The sequence below is a fragment of the Brassica napus genome, chromosome C3, assembly GCF_020379485.1.
Source record: "Brassica napus cultivar Da-Ae chromosome C3, Da-Ae, whole genome shotgun sequence".
NCBI classification, from domain to species: Eukaryota; Viridiplantae; Streptophyta; class Magnoliopsida; order Brassicales; family Brassicaceae; genus Brassica; species Brassica napus.
In genome coordinates, this window is record NC_063446.1 from 18,990,459 (window position 1) to 19,005,501 (window position 15,043).

The 15,043-nt window shown below is 36.2% G+C and overlaps 2 protein-coding genes and 1 pseudogene across 5 annotated transcripts; 2 read left to right on the forward strand and 1 right to left on the reverse strand.

Annotated features, from left to right (window-relative positions):
- Positions 1-721: 721 nt before the first annotated feature.
- Positions 722-2,760, reverse strand: LOC106435671 (thylakoid lumenal 29 kDa protein, chloroplastic). The gene is made up of 10 exons (XM_013876577.3): positions 2,526-2,760; positions 2,340-2,441; positions 2,169-2,256; positions 1,985-2,085; positions 1,864-1,904; positions 1,654-1,784; positions 1,472-1,578; positions 1,252-1,389; positions 1,035-1,169; positions 722-950 (listed from the first exon to the last, which is right to left on the reverse strand). Exons 1-10 carry the CDS (start codon positions 2,616-2,618, stop codon positions 840-842), a joined length of 1,047 nt encoding a protein of 348 aa, XP_013732031.1. The 5' UTR covers positions 2,619-2,760; the 3' UTR covers positions 722-839.
- A 4,433-nt stretch (positions 2,761-7,193) lies between these two features.
- LOC106435656 lies at positions 7,194-8,422 on the forward strand (annotated as a pseudogene).
- Positions 8,423-9,040: 618 nt separating this feature from the next.
- On the forward strand, positions 9,041-10,932 carry LOC106414020 (F-box/kelch-repeat protein At4g38940-like). 4 transcript variants are annotated; one of them, XM_013854739.3, is made up of 2 exons: positions 9,041-9,163; positions 9,596-10,932. In XM_013854739.3, exon 2 carries the CDS (start codon positions 9,631-9,633, stop codon positions 10,714-10,716), a length of 1,086 nt encoding a protein of 361 aa, XP_013710193.1. In that variant the 5' UTR covers positions 9,041-9,163; positions 9,596-9,630; the 3' UTR covers positions 10,717-10,932. The 4 variants fall into 4 exon arrangements, with proteins under 4 accessions (XP_013710193.1, XP_022555000.1, XP_048606888.1 ...); XM_022699279.1 differs by having other exon boundaries at positions 9,107-9,141; XM_048750931.1 differs by having other exon boundaries at positions 9,117-9,152.
- The last annotated feature ends 4,111 nt before the right edge of the window (positions 10,933-15,043 follow it).

Below are 15,043 nucleotides of genomic sequence, written 5' to 3' on the forward strand. Positions count from 1 at the left end.
TGTGTGCACAGAGCTGGGGTCCTTTCACATTAAAAGCTTTTTTACTGACCTGGCACAGAGCTCGGACTACTTTATTATTTATTGCTCTTACTTGATTGGAAATTTGGAATCGAGATGAAAGTTCATTATTGATCAATGATTATCTAACAATTACCTTTACCAACTTTCTCCAAGAGAAACTCTAATATATTTAGTCAGTTTTACTTATTTGATGAGCTTGATTCACTAGGCATTTGATTAGGCTATTGCTGAATTGATTACTCTTTAAAAATATAGTAATTTGATCATGCAGGTTCTTCTTGACAATCCCACTCTATGATGCATTAAACCTTTTCTTCTCTTGTTTGATATCCGAAAGACTATTGACTAATTTCGAGAGACTATTGGTTAGGTTTCTGATTCCAAATATGTAATTCTTGTTTGTTGTTTTAACCATGAACCTTATTATTAACCACCCATTCTTAAAGACTAAATTCTGAAAATAAAAAAAAAATGGTTTAGTTTTTGCATTGTGATGCCTTATGAATCTGGATTTATGATTGTCAAATGCTGGGTCAGGAGTCAGAACGACAATATCATCAAGAAATGAGCAGCAGCAGCAAAGCCTGCTGAAGAACAACAACAATCCTAAGCAGTTCTTCTTCTGGCGACTTCATTGTTGTTTCAGTATCTAAACTTTCTCCATTCATATGTTTTTCCTTGGAGAATGTTTCTTTCAATGTTGGTTTCTGATTTTTCTTTTATTTTCCATTGGAATGTCAAGAATAATCTTGAATGTATTAATGAGTTCAAGTTTGCTCAAGTTATACAATGACTTAAACTTGTTGTCACGCTTATGCTCACAGCTTGAGTTTGCTAAGATTGATCCGCTCGACAGGGTATGTGTATGCCTCATAGTTGATTTGCTGTCCTAGACCACTTAGCTTTGTCAATGCAGTTATCAGATCGACCTGCAAACACATGTTTTAAAAAAAGCTAACATGAGCTCGAGTTTAAAGAATATATGATCAAACAAATTTGAGTAAAAAACAAACCTCGTAATCTGTCTGAGATACAGTTTCACGGCTTCGTTGGTACTTCTGAACCCATGGTGCAACTTGTGGGTCGCTAGCTAAGAGCTCCTCTGTTGCGGCTTGATCAGGACCCAAGAATGCAGACATTACAGCTAACTATAAATCCACAAAAAAAATAGACTCATTCACTTTAGTTGATCCAATAACCATTTCTTTAAATCGGAAAGTAAAAATGTACCTGACGAGGACCCAATCCGATGGCAATGAACTTATCTTTCATCTCTTGAACAGTTGCTTTTCCCCATAATGGGATCCTCCCTTCTGGATCTGCCTCTGTTGCATCACTCCTTCCGAATTGTCTATCAAACAAACCCCACTATACATTCACACAAGTCAGTTTCCATTTGAACAATGTGTCAGTCAGTGCACGACTCTCACGTGGGGTAGCATTGTGTTACCTGACCACTTGAACCATATGCTGTGTAGAGTAAGTTCCCTTTCTCTTCGTTTCCACCACATTTTCGGATTGCTGATGTTAAAAATGTAGCCTTCACCGCTGCTTGCCCTACAGAACCAAACCCATGAAAGACTTCAGTTTCACAAGAACAATGCTCTGTTCATGAACAACCTTTAATATCACCTGCCAGTTGAATGAGATCTGCATATGAAATAGGTCCACCCTTTGAGAACGAGTCAATCTCCTTCTTTGCTTCCTCTATGAGAGCCAACCCATCAGAAAGCCCAGCGTTCTCTGCTCTGCTTATCTCCGAGCTACACATAAAAAATAAAAGTGAAGCCTACGGTTTCTGATTGCATTTGCATATAACATTATTTCAAGAGCAACAAGTACCTGAACCGTATGGATCCATTGGCTCCACCAGATTTTGTAGCCTACACAAATTAATAATATTTTTCAAGAGTTGTGCAATCACTAGAGTGATAGATATAAATAAAATAAAATGAAGCCTGACCTTATCATAAGTCATAGCATCATTAAGAGCTAGAGTAAGTAAAGAAGGAACAAGCTCCGGTTTAGCCTTAACCGCTTTTGAAAGTGTAAGCTTGATCTTTGCTGCATAATTAAAAAAAAAGTAACCATTGTTTCTAACAACCTCTTGTTACTTCATTTATACATGAATCTGTTTGAGAACTTACATTGAAACTCTGATCGCTGTCTACGCTGATTCAGATCAGCAGCTTTTGCATCGTCCACATGGTTAATGAAACCGTTACCTATTAATTCCTAACAAAAGAGATCATCACTGCCAAGAACTCATCAATCACATTATCAACAATTCTTGTAATGTCCTAGCAAGTAAAAGATACCATTCCGACAGCAGTCCCGGCGAGTTTGAGAACATCTCGCCGGTGAAAAGAAAAAGTGTTGTCGGAAACTTGATGATCGGTCTTGCAACATCGAATGAGAACCTGATGATGATCATCACAGTTATTTCGAAAGGGACATGATAATAAATGTGGTAGAAAAGTAAATGGGGAACGGTTGAAACTTACAGAGCGATGAGAAGAAGAGAATGTGAGATGTTGTTGACGATTGTTGATGTTGGTGAAGGAGGGAACAGTGGAGAGGAAAGAAACTCCTCCCATTTCTGGTTTCTGATGAGAGAGAGAGAATGTGTGAAGAAATTGGAGGTTGCTTCTGGGTTTTGTGAAGGATACAGTTGTGGATTTTGTGTTATCCAAACCAGCCAATCATATCACTCCTATTGATTTGGTATCGTGAAAGGGAGGCATTTTCGTTATGGTTATAAAATAATGTAACGCTTTTTTTTTTTTTTTTATCAAAACTAGGATACGCCTAGCTTAATTTATATGAAAATTATTTAAAAAATATCGTATGGAAAAATAAAATTTATATTCTTGATTGAATTAATATTTTTAGTCTTTAAAAAATTTTAAATTTTTTTTTATTAATTACATAATTTGTTTACTGATGAGATGATCTCATTTTTAAAAATATTTTAGGTTAAAAAATCATTTATCGCATAAAAACCTAATGTTTAGGCCGAAGAATCTTAGGCCTACTATTTGGTTACAATGAAACTATGTCACATCGGTTTTATATCATGATTTAGCAATTTAAAAGTTAATTATGGCTATGAAAAGTTTACGCTTACGTGTTAATCCTATCTATCTTCAATATTTTTTTCATTTTTGTGTTGTTTTTTTCATTTTGGTTATTGCTCGATATAAATATTAATTTTTGAGTTGATTCTCATTTCGCTATTTTGTTTTAGCTGAGATTTAGAAAATGTTTAAGATTTAAAATTATTAATAAATATTTTATATATATATATATATATATATATATTTCTTTTATGTTTTTTTGCATATTATGAATAATAAAATAATAATTATATATCAAATAACTAAGAAATCAGCTACTATTATGTAATAAATAGGCATGCACATATAAATCAAATGACCGCTCTTGTTTATTCGAAATCATTTTAGTATAAATAAATCAAAATAATCAATTTTATCTATCGTATATGATATATAATTTATATTAAATTATATTAACATAGATATATAGTATACTTTTAATATGTGTATTTATTAAATGAGGTTTCTACTTATATGATTTTATGATTATTTGAATATTTGTGTAACAAAATTTTGCACAAATGATTTTTTTAAATGTGAAATGTTTAGTGGTTTCAATAATTTATAATCATTTAAAAAACAATAAAAATTCAAAATTAAAATATTAATTTTTCAATATATGTTCAGTGCGGATATCAAAATATAAGTATGTATTTTTCATATTGTTTAGTTTAATTTAACCGATATGATATATATATATTAACATAAACACCTATTAAAATAAAATTATTTATTCATATGATTTTATAATCATTGTATCCTATTATAGAAAATATTTTAAACCTTGATCATAAAAATTTATGTGAGACTTTTAACAATTTTAGTAATTTATACTCGTTTTGAAAAATTAAAAATACAACATATAAACAATCTAATTTTTATTATATGATTAATGTAATTGTGTAATTTATTTTAATAATAAATAATTAAACAAAAAGATAAAAAGTATACAGATTGTTAGCAAATCTTTATTATTTAAAATCATTAATTGTCTTATATATCTTAATCACATTAGGTAATTCCGTAGGTTTTATTTAAGGAAAGACTATATAATAATTTCAATTTTATAAATGAATGGTCCATAATGGACATACTATATAATATAACATTCTCTAGCAATTTAATTTTGAACTAACAAAATTCTCAATTGATTCTCAAGCGGCCACGTAAGCAAAATTAGCATTCTAATTGTGTGACAACTCAGCATGACACTTTTTTAATTAATACAAACTAAAGGTTATAACTTTTTAAATGTTTCTCTATTAATATATAAGGGATGTTATCTTTTGTTTATTTTTTTTGTAATATACAATGCAATTTTTTTTAAAATAAAAATAAACTTCACTTCGCAAATCGAAATCCACAAAAGAGATTGGTTTAGTTAATACTTGGAAATTGTAAGACTTATTTGCAAAAGCTAAATACTTTTAAGAGTAATTGGCATCAATGCACCCAAATGGATCACATATTTGCCATATAACCTCAAGCATATAGTCCACTTTTCTATGACCGTTTTACCCCTATGAACTACCTTCCCCTATGACCCATAGACTCTGGTGCGTGACAGACGGGAGCGTTCTACACATTGGACAATTCAATGTCTCGCAGCTTTTCCAAAGAAAACAAAACAGAGCTAGCTGCATATCGGTGTTTCCGTCCAGAGCATTGAAGAGACACATTTATTTTTATTTCCACACTCACCCTAGTTTGATATTTCTATCAATATTCTTCAATCGTTTCATTCCAACATTTCTAAAGCCAAAACCCTCTCGTTCACCATTTTAGATAAATTCTCTAAATCTTCGATTTCTGTTGTTTCCTTCTGCCATAATCGCGTTCAATGGAGGAAATTCTTCTTTCCTAGATGATGTTAGCCGTTGGCGAAGAGCTTTGGATGATCGACTGAACTCGTATCACAAAATCAAGAAAACATAGGCCCTTGAACCTAAAGAGATGGATGGAGTTCTTACACAATTCGACTTTTGGGAAGATTCTGGCCGTTGAAGAGAATCTGCAATTCTCGGGTACGGTTGGACAACATGTCGTTGCGATTAACAAGATTGGTAGAATGTAGAGGTGATAATTCATGCATATACTGGTTCAAGGTAAAAACAACATAGATCTACTAACTTTGTTTAATTATGGCTAATTTCCTTTTTAGTGGTAAACAAAATTGATAAAACATAGAGGTGATAGAGTATGCATATACTTTGTTTATGTTAAATAAAACTTGTAGCCGCTAATCTGTCCGTTGATGGATACGTATTTGTCTAGCGGTTAACAAGATTGATAGAATAGAGAGGTGATAGTATACGATGTACTGGTCTAGGGTTAATAAATTATTTATCCGCTAAGCTTTTTACATATGGCTACTTATAATTTTAACCGCTAAGCTTTTTATTATTCATCGATTGTCCTATTGATTGAATCTTATGCAACATTCGGTGTCGATGGATGTAAGGCTATCACTCCTCGCATTCTCCCAGACGCCGCAAAGCAACTGGTTCTTAAATTTCATGAAGACCTCTTGAAGTAGTGGTTACTACTACAGACTTTGTTTAAGATTTTAAGGATTGTTTGTTTCTTTATGCACACTATCAATTTTTTCGTTTTAACGAATAATTCATGTTTACTAGTGAGTCATTATATTTTAATCGTTAACTCAAATCGTTAGGCTTTAAAATAGTGCTTGATCGTTTAGCGAAACTCAAATCTTTAAACGGTAACAAGATGTCTTCCCAAAGTGATCAATACAAATAACCGATTATTAGATGTATTAACATGGAAGTTAGGTGATCAATACACCATATTTTTGTCGCTAAATCAGCTTAATACACCCATCAAATGTTTGTTCGCTTAACTGTTAACTCAAATCGTTAGGCGGTAACAATGTCTTACAAAAACACAACTCCAAATTTTAACCTATCTTAGTAATATTAAATCATTAACACCCATCTATGAAATCAGATCTAAATTGATTAATACACTTACCGCTATCCAAGAGACTTTACAATTAAAATTTGGTTGGAAGCCCATTTACACTTAGTTAGCTTCGATTAGCCCCGTAAATCTTAGTTAACTGCTAATGATATACATTATCAAGCAAACATATAATGTAACACAATAACATAGAAGTTAGGTTTTGACATTATTACAAATACGAAACCCGTCCTTTACACAACAGACCTTCGTCTGATCCATCCCCTACCGGTAGGCCTACTGCTCTAAATCCGCAGACTGACACGTACGACCACTATCTCCCTTCAAAAAACAAGGTTAGTTTCGTCCATTACTGATTAAAAGGCTATTCAAATTCATGGGCATTTAACAAATTTGGAACTCAATTGGGTATATACAACCCATTGTTTCCTACTTTTAACATCATCAAGCCACCAATTGATCTATTTAATGGGCCAACTAAGATACTATTAGGCTATGTACTTCGAAATGATTATTATGGGCCACGAAAACGTCGCCGTTTAACTTTTTAACATAAACCCCTGAAGAGATTCTTCTCTCATCATGCATCTTCTCTCTTAAAGTTGGACCCTTGGACCCTTAAAGTCTGCGCGAAACCCTAATCTCCTCGCTGAAATTCTCGCTTCTCGCAGGTTATTTCGGAAAAAATTCAGCTCTTCTTTCTCCGTGTCTCCATTCTACTTTACTATCTCATTCGATTGTTTCTTTAAATGTTGAAACTTGATAGTAATGTTTTTGGTGGTTTACTGTGGAAATCTGCATGATAAATGATCGGAAGCTCGTCCTACTTACTTGTTGAGTGACATATTGACCTCTACTTTGATAAAAATTGAAACTTTGAGTGTTACTGTTGAGTAATGGTCCTGCCTAGTTAATTTGTTATTGGTTATTATTGTTGAAATCTGCATTATAAAGGGTCCTCCTGCGTACATTTCTTGATGGGTTTTGACTGATATATTGACCTCTACTTTGAAAAAAATTGAAACTTTTCTGTCTAAATATATTGCACAATACTTCTGTCTGAACTTGTAATCAGCTTCTCAGCAATTTACCTACTAGTCTTTTCCCTTTATTTAGGTCATCTTTAACATGTCTGAATTAATGGAGCTGTCATCATCTCCTCTGATTCCATCGCTTCCAGACGACGTCACCGTTGACATCGTGGCTCGTGTGCCCAGAAGCCACTACCCGACACTCTCCCTCGTCTCCAAGAAGTTCAGGAAACTCATCGCCTCTCCTAAGCTCTACAAGAGGCGATCTCAGCTAGGCATCACCCAACACCTGCCGTTTCTACATCCTCCACCGGAAACTCAACTCTAGAAACCGCTTGGTCATCGTCCCATCGCTCCCTCCCGTGTCTTCCCGTGGAAGCTTTGTCTCGGTGGGTTCGAAGACATATGTGTTCAACGATGTTGATGCCCTCTGCATTGACTGTGCCTCCCACACGGTGCAGCCCATCCCTGACATGCCTCAGCGCTTCTCGGCGACTCCCATGCCTAGTAAAGTTGCTAATGTCATCGACGGGAAGGTTTACGTGATCGGTGATTCCCGTTTCACTTCTGATCATGGGATGTCGTGGAGGAAAACAGTGATGGTGCTTGATTCAGAGACGCAAGTGTGGGAGCCGGTGATGAAAAAAGAAAACATGCGCGTTGGTGCTCTTTGGTCTGATTCTGTGGTGATGGAGGATAAGATTTACTTGAAAGGTTACATGAATGGTAATTCTTTTGTTTACGAACCAAAGGAGAAGAAATGGGAATTGATGGACGAGGTGTTGAACTCTAAGGACTGGGAGAGTGCGTGTGTGGTTGATGATGTCCTCTACTATCACGATTGTTCAGAGAAGGCGTTAAGGGCGTATGATCCAAAGCAGAGCCGCTGGGGTGTTGTCAATGGTTTGGAAGAGTTTTTGGCGTCTGAGTGTGCCCTGTCAAAGTGGCCCAATGTGGTGAAGTGCGGCGAGAAGAAGCTGGCTCTCTTCTTTCCTAAAAAACATGACGGCAAGGAGGTCATTTGCTGCGCGGAGATTGCTTTGGAAAGGCGCCAAGGAGGAGAGGTTTGGGGTAAGCTGGAGTCGTGTGATGTTGTCATCGAGGATGGTGGGCTGTTTGACGTGGTGAAATGTGTAGCTGTTACGGTTTGATGCAGCATAATAACTCTGTTTAGATCCCTTCGTATTTTCATTTATCCTAAATGCCATTTCGTGTGGTGGTGAGTTTGTTAACATCGTTAGTGTCGACTAAAAACTTGTGCTATATATGTTCTGTTAATTTGGCTATGTTTTATTCTTGAATCGTTTCTTTAGACTTGAAGTTTGCATAAAATTTTTAAATATAGCTTCGATTTAATCTTTTTACACGACAATGAACGTGTTAAACAACAAACATATTTTCTAACACCAGTGTAATGATTTTTGTACGTATCAAAATTGTATAAAATATACCAAATCATCCGTAAATATCATTTTTATATTTGTTTTCAAAAACTCCGGTTTCATAACAGAATTTTGATTTTTCACATTACCCATATCAAATATATAATCTATTAATAAGAAAATTTCATGAAAATGACAAAAATTTACCTTTAAATGGAGATTCAAAATTGCGAAATGTAGAATGGTGGGTGAGGAGAATTATGGCGAAGGGGGAAGAATGTTAAGATAGTGGAATCCTTGTTGAATTGTCGTATGAATATTTAATTTGAAGTTTAATTTTTTAGTTTAATAGGTGAGATGTCAATTATATTACAAAGAAAAGAATAGGTCACGAGAAGAAATAAATGGTATAAATAGTAAGATTATTAAGGAGTAGTGAGATTAAAATGTTTCCCATTAAGGAATTTTAGTTACTTGTCCATTATTTTTGCCTTTTTGGGTTATTATGGACCCCAATCCCATAATAAAATTTATTTTATTATAATTCACAAATAAAGCGACTTTTCAATCCCTATAAAGAGTTTTCCATTCTCTGCTTCTTCTCTCATGCAACTCGTCGTCTCTTTGGTTTGGGTCTTGAGAGTGTCTTACGTAAAGCCTAAGTTACTTGCAGGCTTGTACTCAAAATCTGAAATTTTTCTTTCTCTTACTCTCCATCCTCCTTTTCTATTTAGTTCGATTGGTTTCTTTTATCTTGTTGTTGAAATCTGAGTGTAACTTTTTGGGTGGTTATGGTTTATCCTCCTGCATACATTTCATGACCAATAATTACATAAAAATTGAAACTTTTGTCTGTATGCTGTAAACCCTAATATTCACCCATTACTTGCGTGGTTTGTGGTCTTCAAATCAGCTTCTTAGCTATTTACTCTTTCCTCGTCTCTTTGTGATTCTTGCTTGATATGATATGTCTGAACTTGCTTGAATTGTCTGAGTTTGAAATATATATCTGAACTTGAAATGATGTCTGAACTTAGAATCAGCTAGCTCTCTTTTGTGTGTTTAGGCTAGCCAATAACATATTTCCTTTTTTTTTTTTGTTCAGGTTGATTTCCTGATTCACTCAACCACAGCTTTCACATGTCTGAAAACATGGAGCAGTCTCTGACTCCGTCGCTTCCAGATGACGTCATCATTGACATCGTAGCTCGTGTGCCCAGAAGCCATTACCCGACTCTCTCCCTCGTTTCCAAGAGTTTCAGGAAACTCATTGCCTCTCCTACGCTCTACAAGAGGCGATCCTTCCTAGGCATCACCCAACACCGTCTCTATGCCGTCCTCCGCAACCCCCAAACTCGTGATAATTTTAGTTTCTACATTCTCCACAAGAAACTCAAATGCAGTAACCGCTTGGTCATCGTCGGATCACGTACACTTCACCACATGTCTTCCCGTGGAAGCTATGTCTCGGTTGGTTCGAAGGTGTACGGGTTTAACGATCTCGATGCGCTCAGCATTGACTGCACCTCTCACACGTGTCAGCCCATCTCTGACATTCCTCAGCTCATGACTAATAAAGTTGCTAATGTCATCGACAGGAAGATTTACCTGATTGGTGGTTCCTTTTTGCCGGATGAAAGTGGGTCGCGGGAAGCGTGGAAGAATGTAGTCGCGGTGTTTGACACAGAAACACAATCATGGGAGCCTAAGTTGGTAAAGGAAGACATTCATGTAGGTCTTGGTCCCTTTTGGTCTGATTCTATGGTGATGGAGGGTAAGATTTACCTGAAAGATTACAGCAACGGCAACTCTTTTGTTTATGAACCAGAGGAAAGGAAATGGGAATTGATGGACGAGGTGTTGAATTCTGAGGAATGGGTGGGTGCGTGTGTGGTTGACGATGTCTTGTACTATCACGATTGTTTCGAGATGGCGTTGAAGGCGTATGATCCAAAGCAGAGGTGTTGGAGTGTTGTCAATGGTTTGAAAGATTTTTTGGCCGTGGAGACTGCTGATTCAGTTAGGTCCCATGCGGTGAGCTATGGCGAGAAGAAGCTGGCTCTCTTCTTTCATAAAAACCATGACGGCAAAGAGGTCATTTGCTGTGCAGAGATTGCTTTGGAAAGGCGCCAAGGAGGAGAGATTTGGGGTCAGAAGGAGTCGTGTGATGTTGTGATTGAGGATGGGATGGTTGACATGGTCAAATTTGTTTCTGTTACCGTCTGATGCAGCATAATAATAATATCTCTATTTAGATCCCTTCGTATTTTAAATTATCCTAATTCCCAACGTGAGTTGGAAGTGTGCTTAGCTTACATCGTTAACGTAGTAACGTGTTTCATGTAGTCGTTTAAAACTTGTGCTATGTTTTTATCTTAGATCGATTCCTTGAGACTTGAAGTTTGCTATGTTCTATAATCGTTTCCTTGAGACTTGTTTGAAGTTTGCTTCCTCACAACCTCATCTGTAGTTTAATGTCTTAGGCTGAGAATTAAAGTCGTATGTATTTCCAGTAGTTCAGCAGCAGCAAGTTTGGAAGTGCTTCTGAAGCAAACAACAAACTGTTATCCTCGTGAGAAACTCTGATTCAAAAATTCTTGTAGCTCCTTTATAAATGTCAAGTGCTAGCTCAAGTGAGGACTCACCATGATAATAATTATCTTTTAGTATCACTAATCCAGTTGTGGCCATAACTTGCCTGAATTCACTAAGGATCATGAAACAAGAATTTCGCAGAAGACAGTCCTCAACTTAGCTGCTGTCACACAGCGAAATGGCTCCAATAGGCAACCAGAAGTAAGACATTCGCATGAAGGCTCAGGGACTAGACCCTTAGAGAAGGGTATCAAAATTTTCAATTTGATGCTTCTGATCCAGCGAATTTACTCACAGCTGATAGGCTTCCAGAGCTCTGTAAATTCTTACTATATGATGAAATAAAAATCAAAAAGCCGGTCAGAACATAGAGACAAGTCAAAATAAATGATGTTTTATATTTTAATGTAACTTTTAACTCTTTAAATTATGTAATCAATGATATTTTGTAGTCTATTTTGTAATTGACTAAATAGTTTTTAATTTAATTTATTTATTAATCTTACATATTCATTTGTTTTAAATTTGTGTTTTTATCATATGCATGTTTACAATAATATTTTATTGTGAATAATTTAGTCACTTAAGAGAAAGTGTAGTTTTCAAAAGAAATAGAATACAATGCATCTTTCAAAACAAATATCTTTGCAAAGTATTTTTACAAATTGCCCTTTTTGTAATATAACAATGCAAAAAAATATATAATTAAATTAAACTTCAGTTCCCAAATCGAAATCCACAAAAGAGTTTGGTTTAGTTAGTTGTAAGACTTATTTACCAAAACTAAAATAATCTATGCTTTTAAATGAATGTTATTTGAAAATACTCAACCATCAAGAAAAGTGATTCCCTTCAAATAATATTCAAGAAAAGTTGTGGCTTCGCCTTTGTGAAACCCTGAAAATTTACACTGAAGAAACATCAAGCCACCAATTTCCTAAAAGCTTTGGAGAACAAACAAACATCAAAGCCACCAACTGACATATTTAATGGGCCAACCAAGATACTGTTGGGCTATGGATCTCGAATTGACTATTATGGGCCACAAGTAGAACGTTGCCGTTTGAGCTTTTTAACATAAACCCCTGAGAAGAGACTCTCTGCTCCATGCATCTTCTCTCTTACAAGCTACTAGTCTTCGTCTCGTTTGTGCGAAACACAAATCTCCTTACTGAAATTCTCGATTCTTGCAGGTTTTTTCCGCAAAATCTCACATCTTCGTCTCTGCATCTCCGTTCTTCTTTACCATCTCCTTCGATTGGTTACTTTATGCTTGTTGAAAATTCAGTATAATTTTTTGGGGGTTGCTTTCGAAATCTGCATGATAAATGATCGGAAGCTCGTCTTACTTACTTGTTGGGTGACATATTGACCTCTACTTTGATAAAAATTGAAACTTTGCTTAGTAAAACTTTTCTGTCTGGTCTCGGAACCAAATTGAAATTTTTGATGTTGAAGCGCTTCGGTTACTCATTTCGTCTTCTAGGACTAACAAAGCTTTCGTCTTTTCCTTTTCTTCAGGACACTCATTCAACCACATGTCTGAAAACATGGAGCAATCGCCGGAGATGCTGCTGTCTCCTCCGATTCCGTCGCTTCCAGACGACGTCACCATCGATATCGTAGCTCGTGTGCCCAGAAGCCATGTCCAAATGGACAAAATAGTTTATTGGACATTTTTTTTTTAAGCCCAAATTGTCCAAACCAAATTCTCCAAACCAAATTGGACCATTCCAAATGGGCCTTCCGCGGGGCCCAAATAAAATTGGACCATTCATACTAAATTCTTTAAAAAAACATAACTTGTGCTTAAAAAAAAATTCAGAGCATAAGCAATTCAAATGTTTTACACATTCCAAAGCATAGACAATTTCATATATTAAAGTTCATACACAGAAAAAAAATCTAAAGCATTAAGTAAACGATGGTCTCTTCTTCTTTATCTTCAGCCTCTCCTGAAACACATAAGTTGAAACTATGAATTTAATCATGTCACGTAGCCATCAATGTAATATGAATGAATGATACCACAAGCTCAGACAGAACACAACAGCAAGCAATATAACAGGTACATTGCAGAAACATGAATGATACCACAAGCTCAGACAGAACACAACTGACCAGTTCATTGTAATAAGTACACAACAGCAAGCAAAACATGTACATTGCAGAAACATGAATGATACCACAAGCTCAGATAGAACACAACTGACCAGTTCATTGTAATAACACTAATGCTAGCATCTTAAAAAAAATGAATTAGATCAGACAACCGCAAGCTTAGACAGAACATAATTAACAAGTTAGCTATCAGTTCACAATGATAACTAAGAACATCAAGTTTTAAGCGTGATATTCATCAGCAACGAACGAAAGCAATACCTTTAGTTGAGTCGAGTCCTTTTCTTTCCACTTTCTTCTGCTTCCTCATCTAAGTCTTCCTTATCTTCCTCATCCAAATCGCATCCACCTACAAAACAAGAGAAGTTACTCAATAGTTTCACATATCAAATACTCAATTATAAATTCAACACTCACCAATTACTTCATAACCACGAAGCCAGTTTCTAGCACAGATCAGAGCTTCAACATTTGATGGGAGAAGTCGGCTCCTGTACTTGCTGAGAACCCTATTTCCAACACTAAAGGATGACTCAGATGACACTGTTGTTATTGGGATGCATAGAACATCACATGCCATTTGAGACAGCTCCTTAAACCGGCTTGAGTTTTCCTTCCAGTACTTGATGACATCTAATTTTGTATTTGCTAACATATCAAGCACAGGTTCACTTAAATACACATCCAAAGCAGATTTCCCTGTTCCTGCTTGTTGAGTGAAGAACGCATAAAAGCCACCGTAACCAACTGGTAAAGCATCTGTTTCTGCTTCTTGTGAACTCTGAGCACTAGTACTCTTCTTCTTCTTGTAAACTCCATACAGCTTCACAATCTTTTTGCGTATGTAATCCATTTTTGACTTACAACTTGCTGGATCAAGACTGTGGTAGCAGTACTCCAAAACCTTAAACTTCATCCTAGGATCTAATACTGCTGCAATGGCTAGAATGTCGCTGTACTCATCCCAGTACTTATTGAATTTGACCTTCATTGAAGCCACCATTTCACAAACCACTTCATCTTCACAGAACTCATTTGATCCCAACCAGCTCTGAATTTTCCATACTTCCATAAAGTACAGATTCGCTGTAGGGTAAGAAGAGCCAGAAATAAGCTTTGTCATCTGATAAAACGGCTCTAACAAACCACAAATCAGCCCAGCTCTTAACCACTCTAACTCTGTAGGTAGGCTCTGGTAACTTGTCTCAATTTCAGCAAGATTCTTAAATGCTTCTTTGTAGTAAAGAGCCCTAGACAACATCAGATAGGTTGAGTTCCACCGCGTAGTAACATCCAAGACTAAACCCCCTTTCTTAATAATCCCAACAGTCTCCACACAGCCTTGAAACAACAGCTCTCTAGACTCAGTAACTTTGACATACTTAACGCTGTCTCTGATCTTCTCCAAGGCCTCACTTATCACCGATAATCCGTCTTGGACAATGAGGTTCAGAATGTGGGCAGCACACCTGATGTGAAAGAACTCTCCACTGCATACTAAATCCTTTCTAAGTTGCCTCTTGAGAAATCCTTGCATGTTGTCATTAGAGGAAGCATTGTCTACGGTTACTGTGAAGACCTTCTTCTGCAACCCCCATTCTTTAATCAGCTCCATTAGTTTCATGGCAATGGCCAGACCAGAATGGGGTGGAGGGAAAGCACAAAAGGAGAGGATCTTAGCTCTAAGGTTCCACTCAGGGTCGACGTAGTGGGCAGTAAGACAGAGATAGCCTTCGATTGTGATAGCTCTCCATAAATCCGTCGTTAGACAGATCCTACCCGGAACTTCACTCAACACCTGCCTGAGCTTCATTTTCTCCCTCTCAAAGATCTTAAA

Coding starts and splice junctions, on each gene's coding strand:
- LOC106414020 (XM_013854739.3), top strand. CDS start 9,631: ATGTCTGAAAACATGGAGCAGTCTCTGACTCCGTCGCTTCCAGATGAC.
- LOC106435671 (XM_013876577.3), bottom strand. CDS start 2,618: ATGGGAGGAGTTTCTTTCCTCTCCACTGTTCCCTCCTTCACCAACATC. Junction 1,905..1,984: donor ATGCTATGACTTATGATAAG/GTCAGGCTTCAT, acceptor TAATTTGTGTAG/GCTACAAAATCTGGTGGAGC. Junction 951..1,034: donor TATCTCAGACAGATTACGAG/GTTTGTTTTTTA, acceptor ATGTGTTTGCAG/GTCGATCTGATAACTGCATT.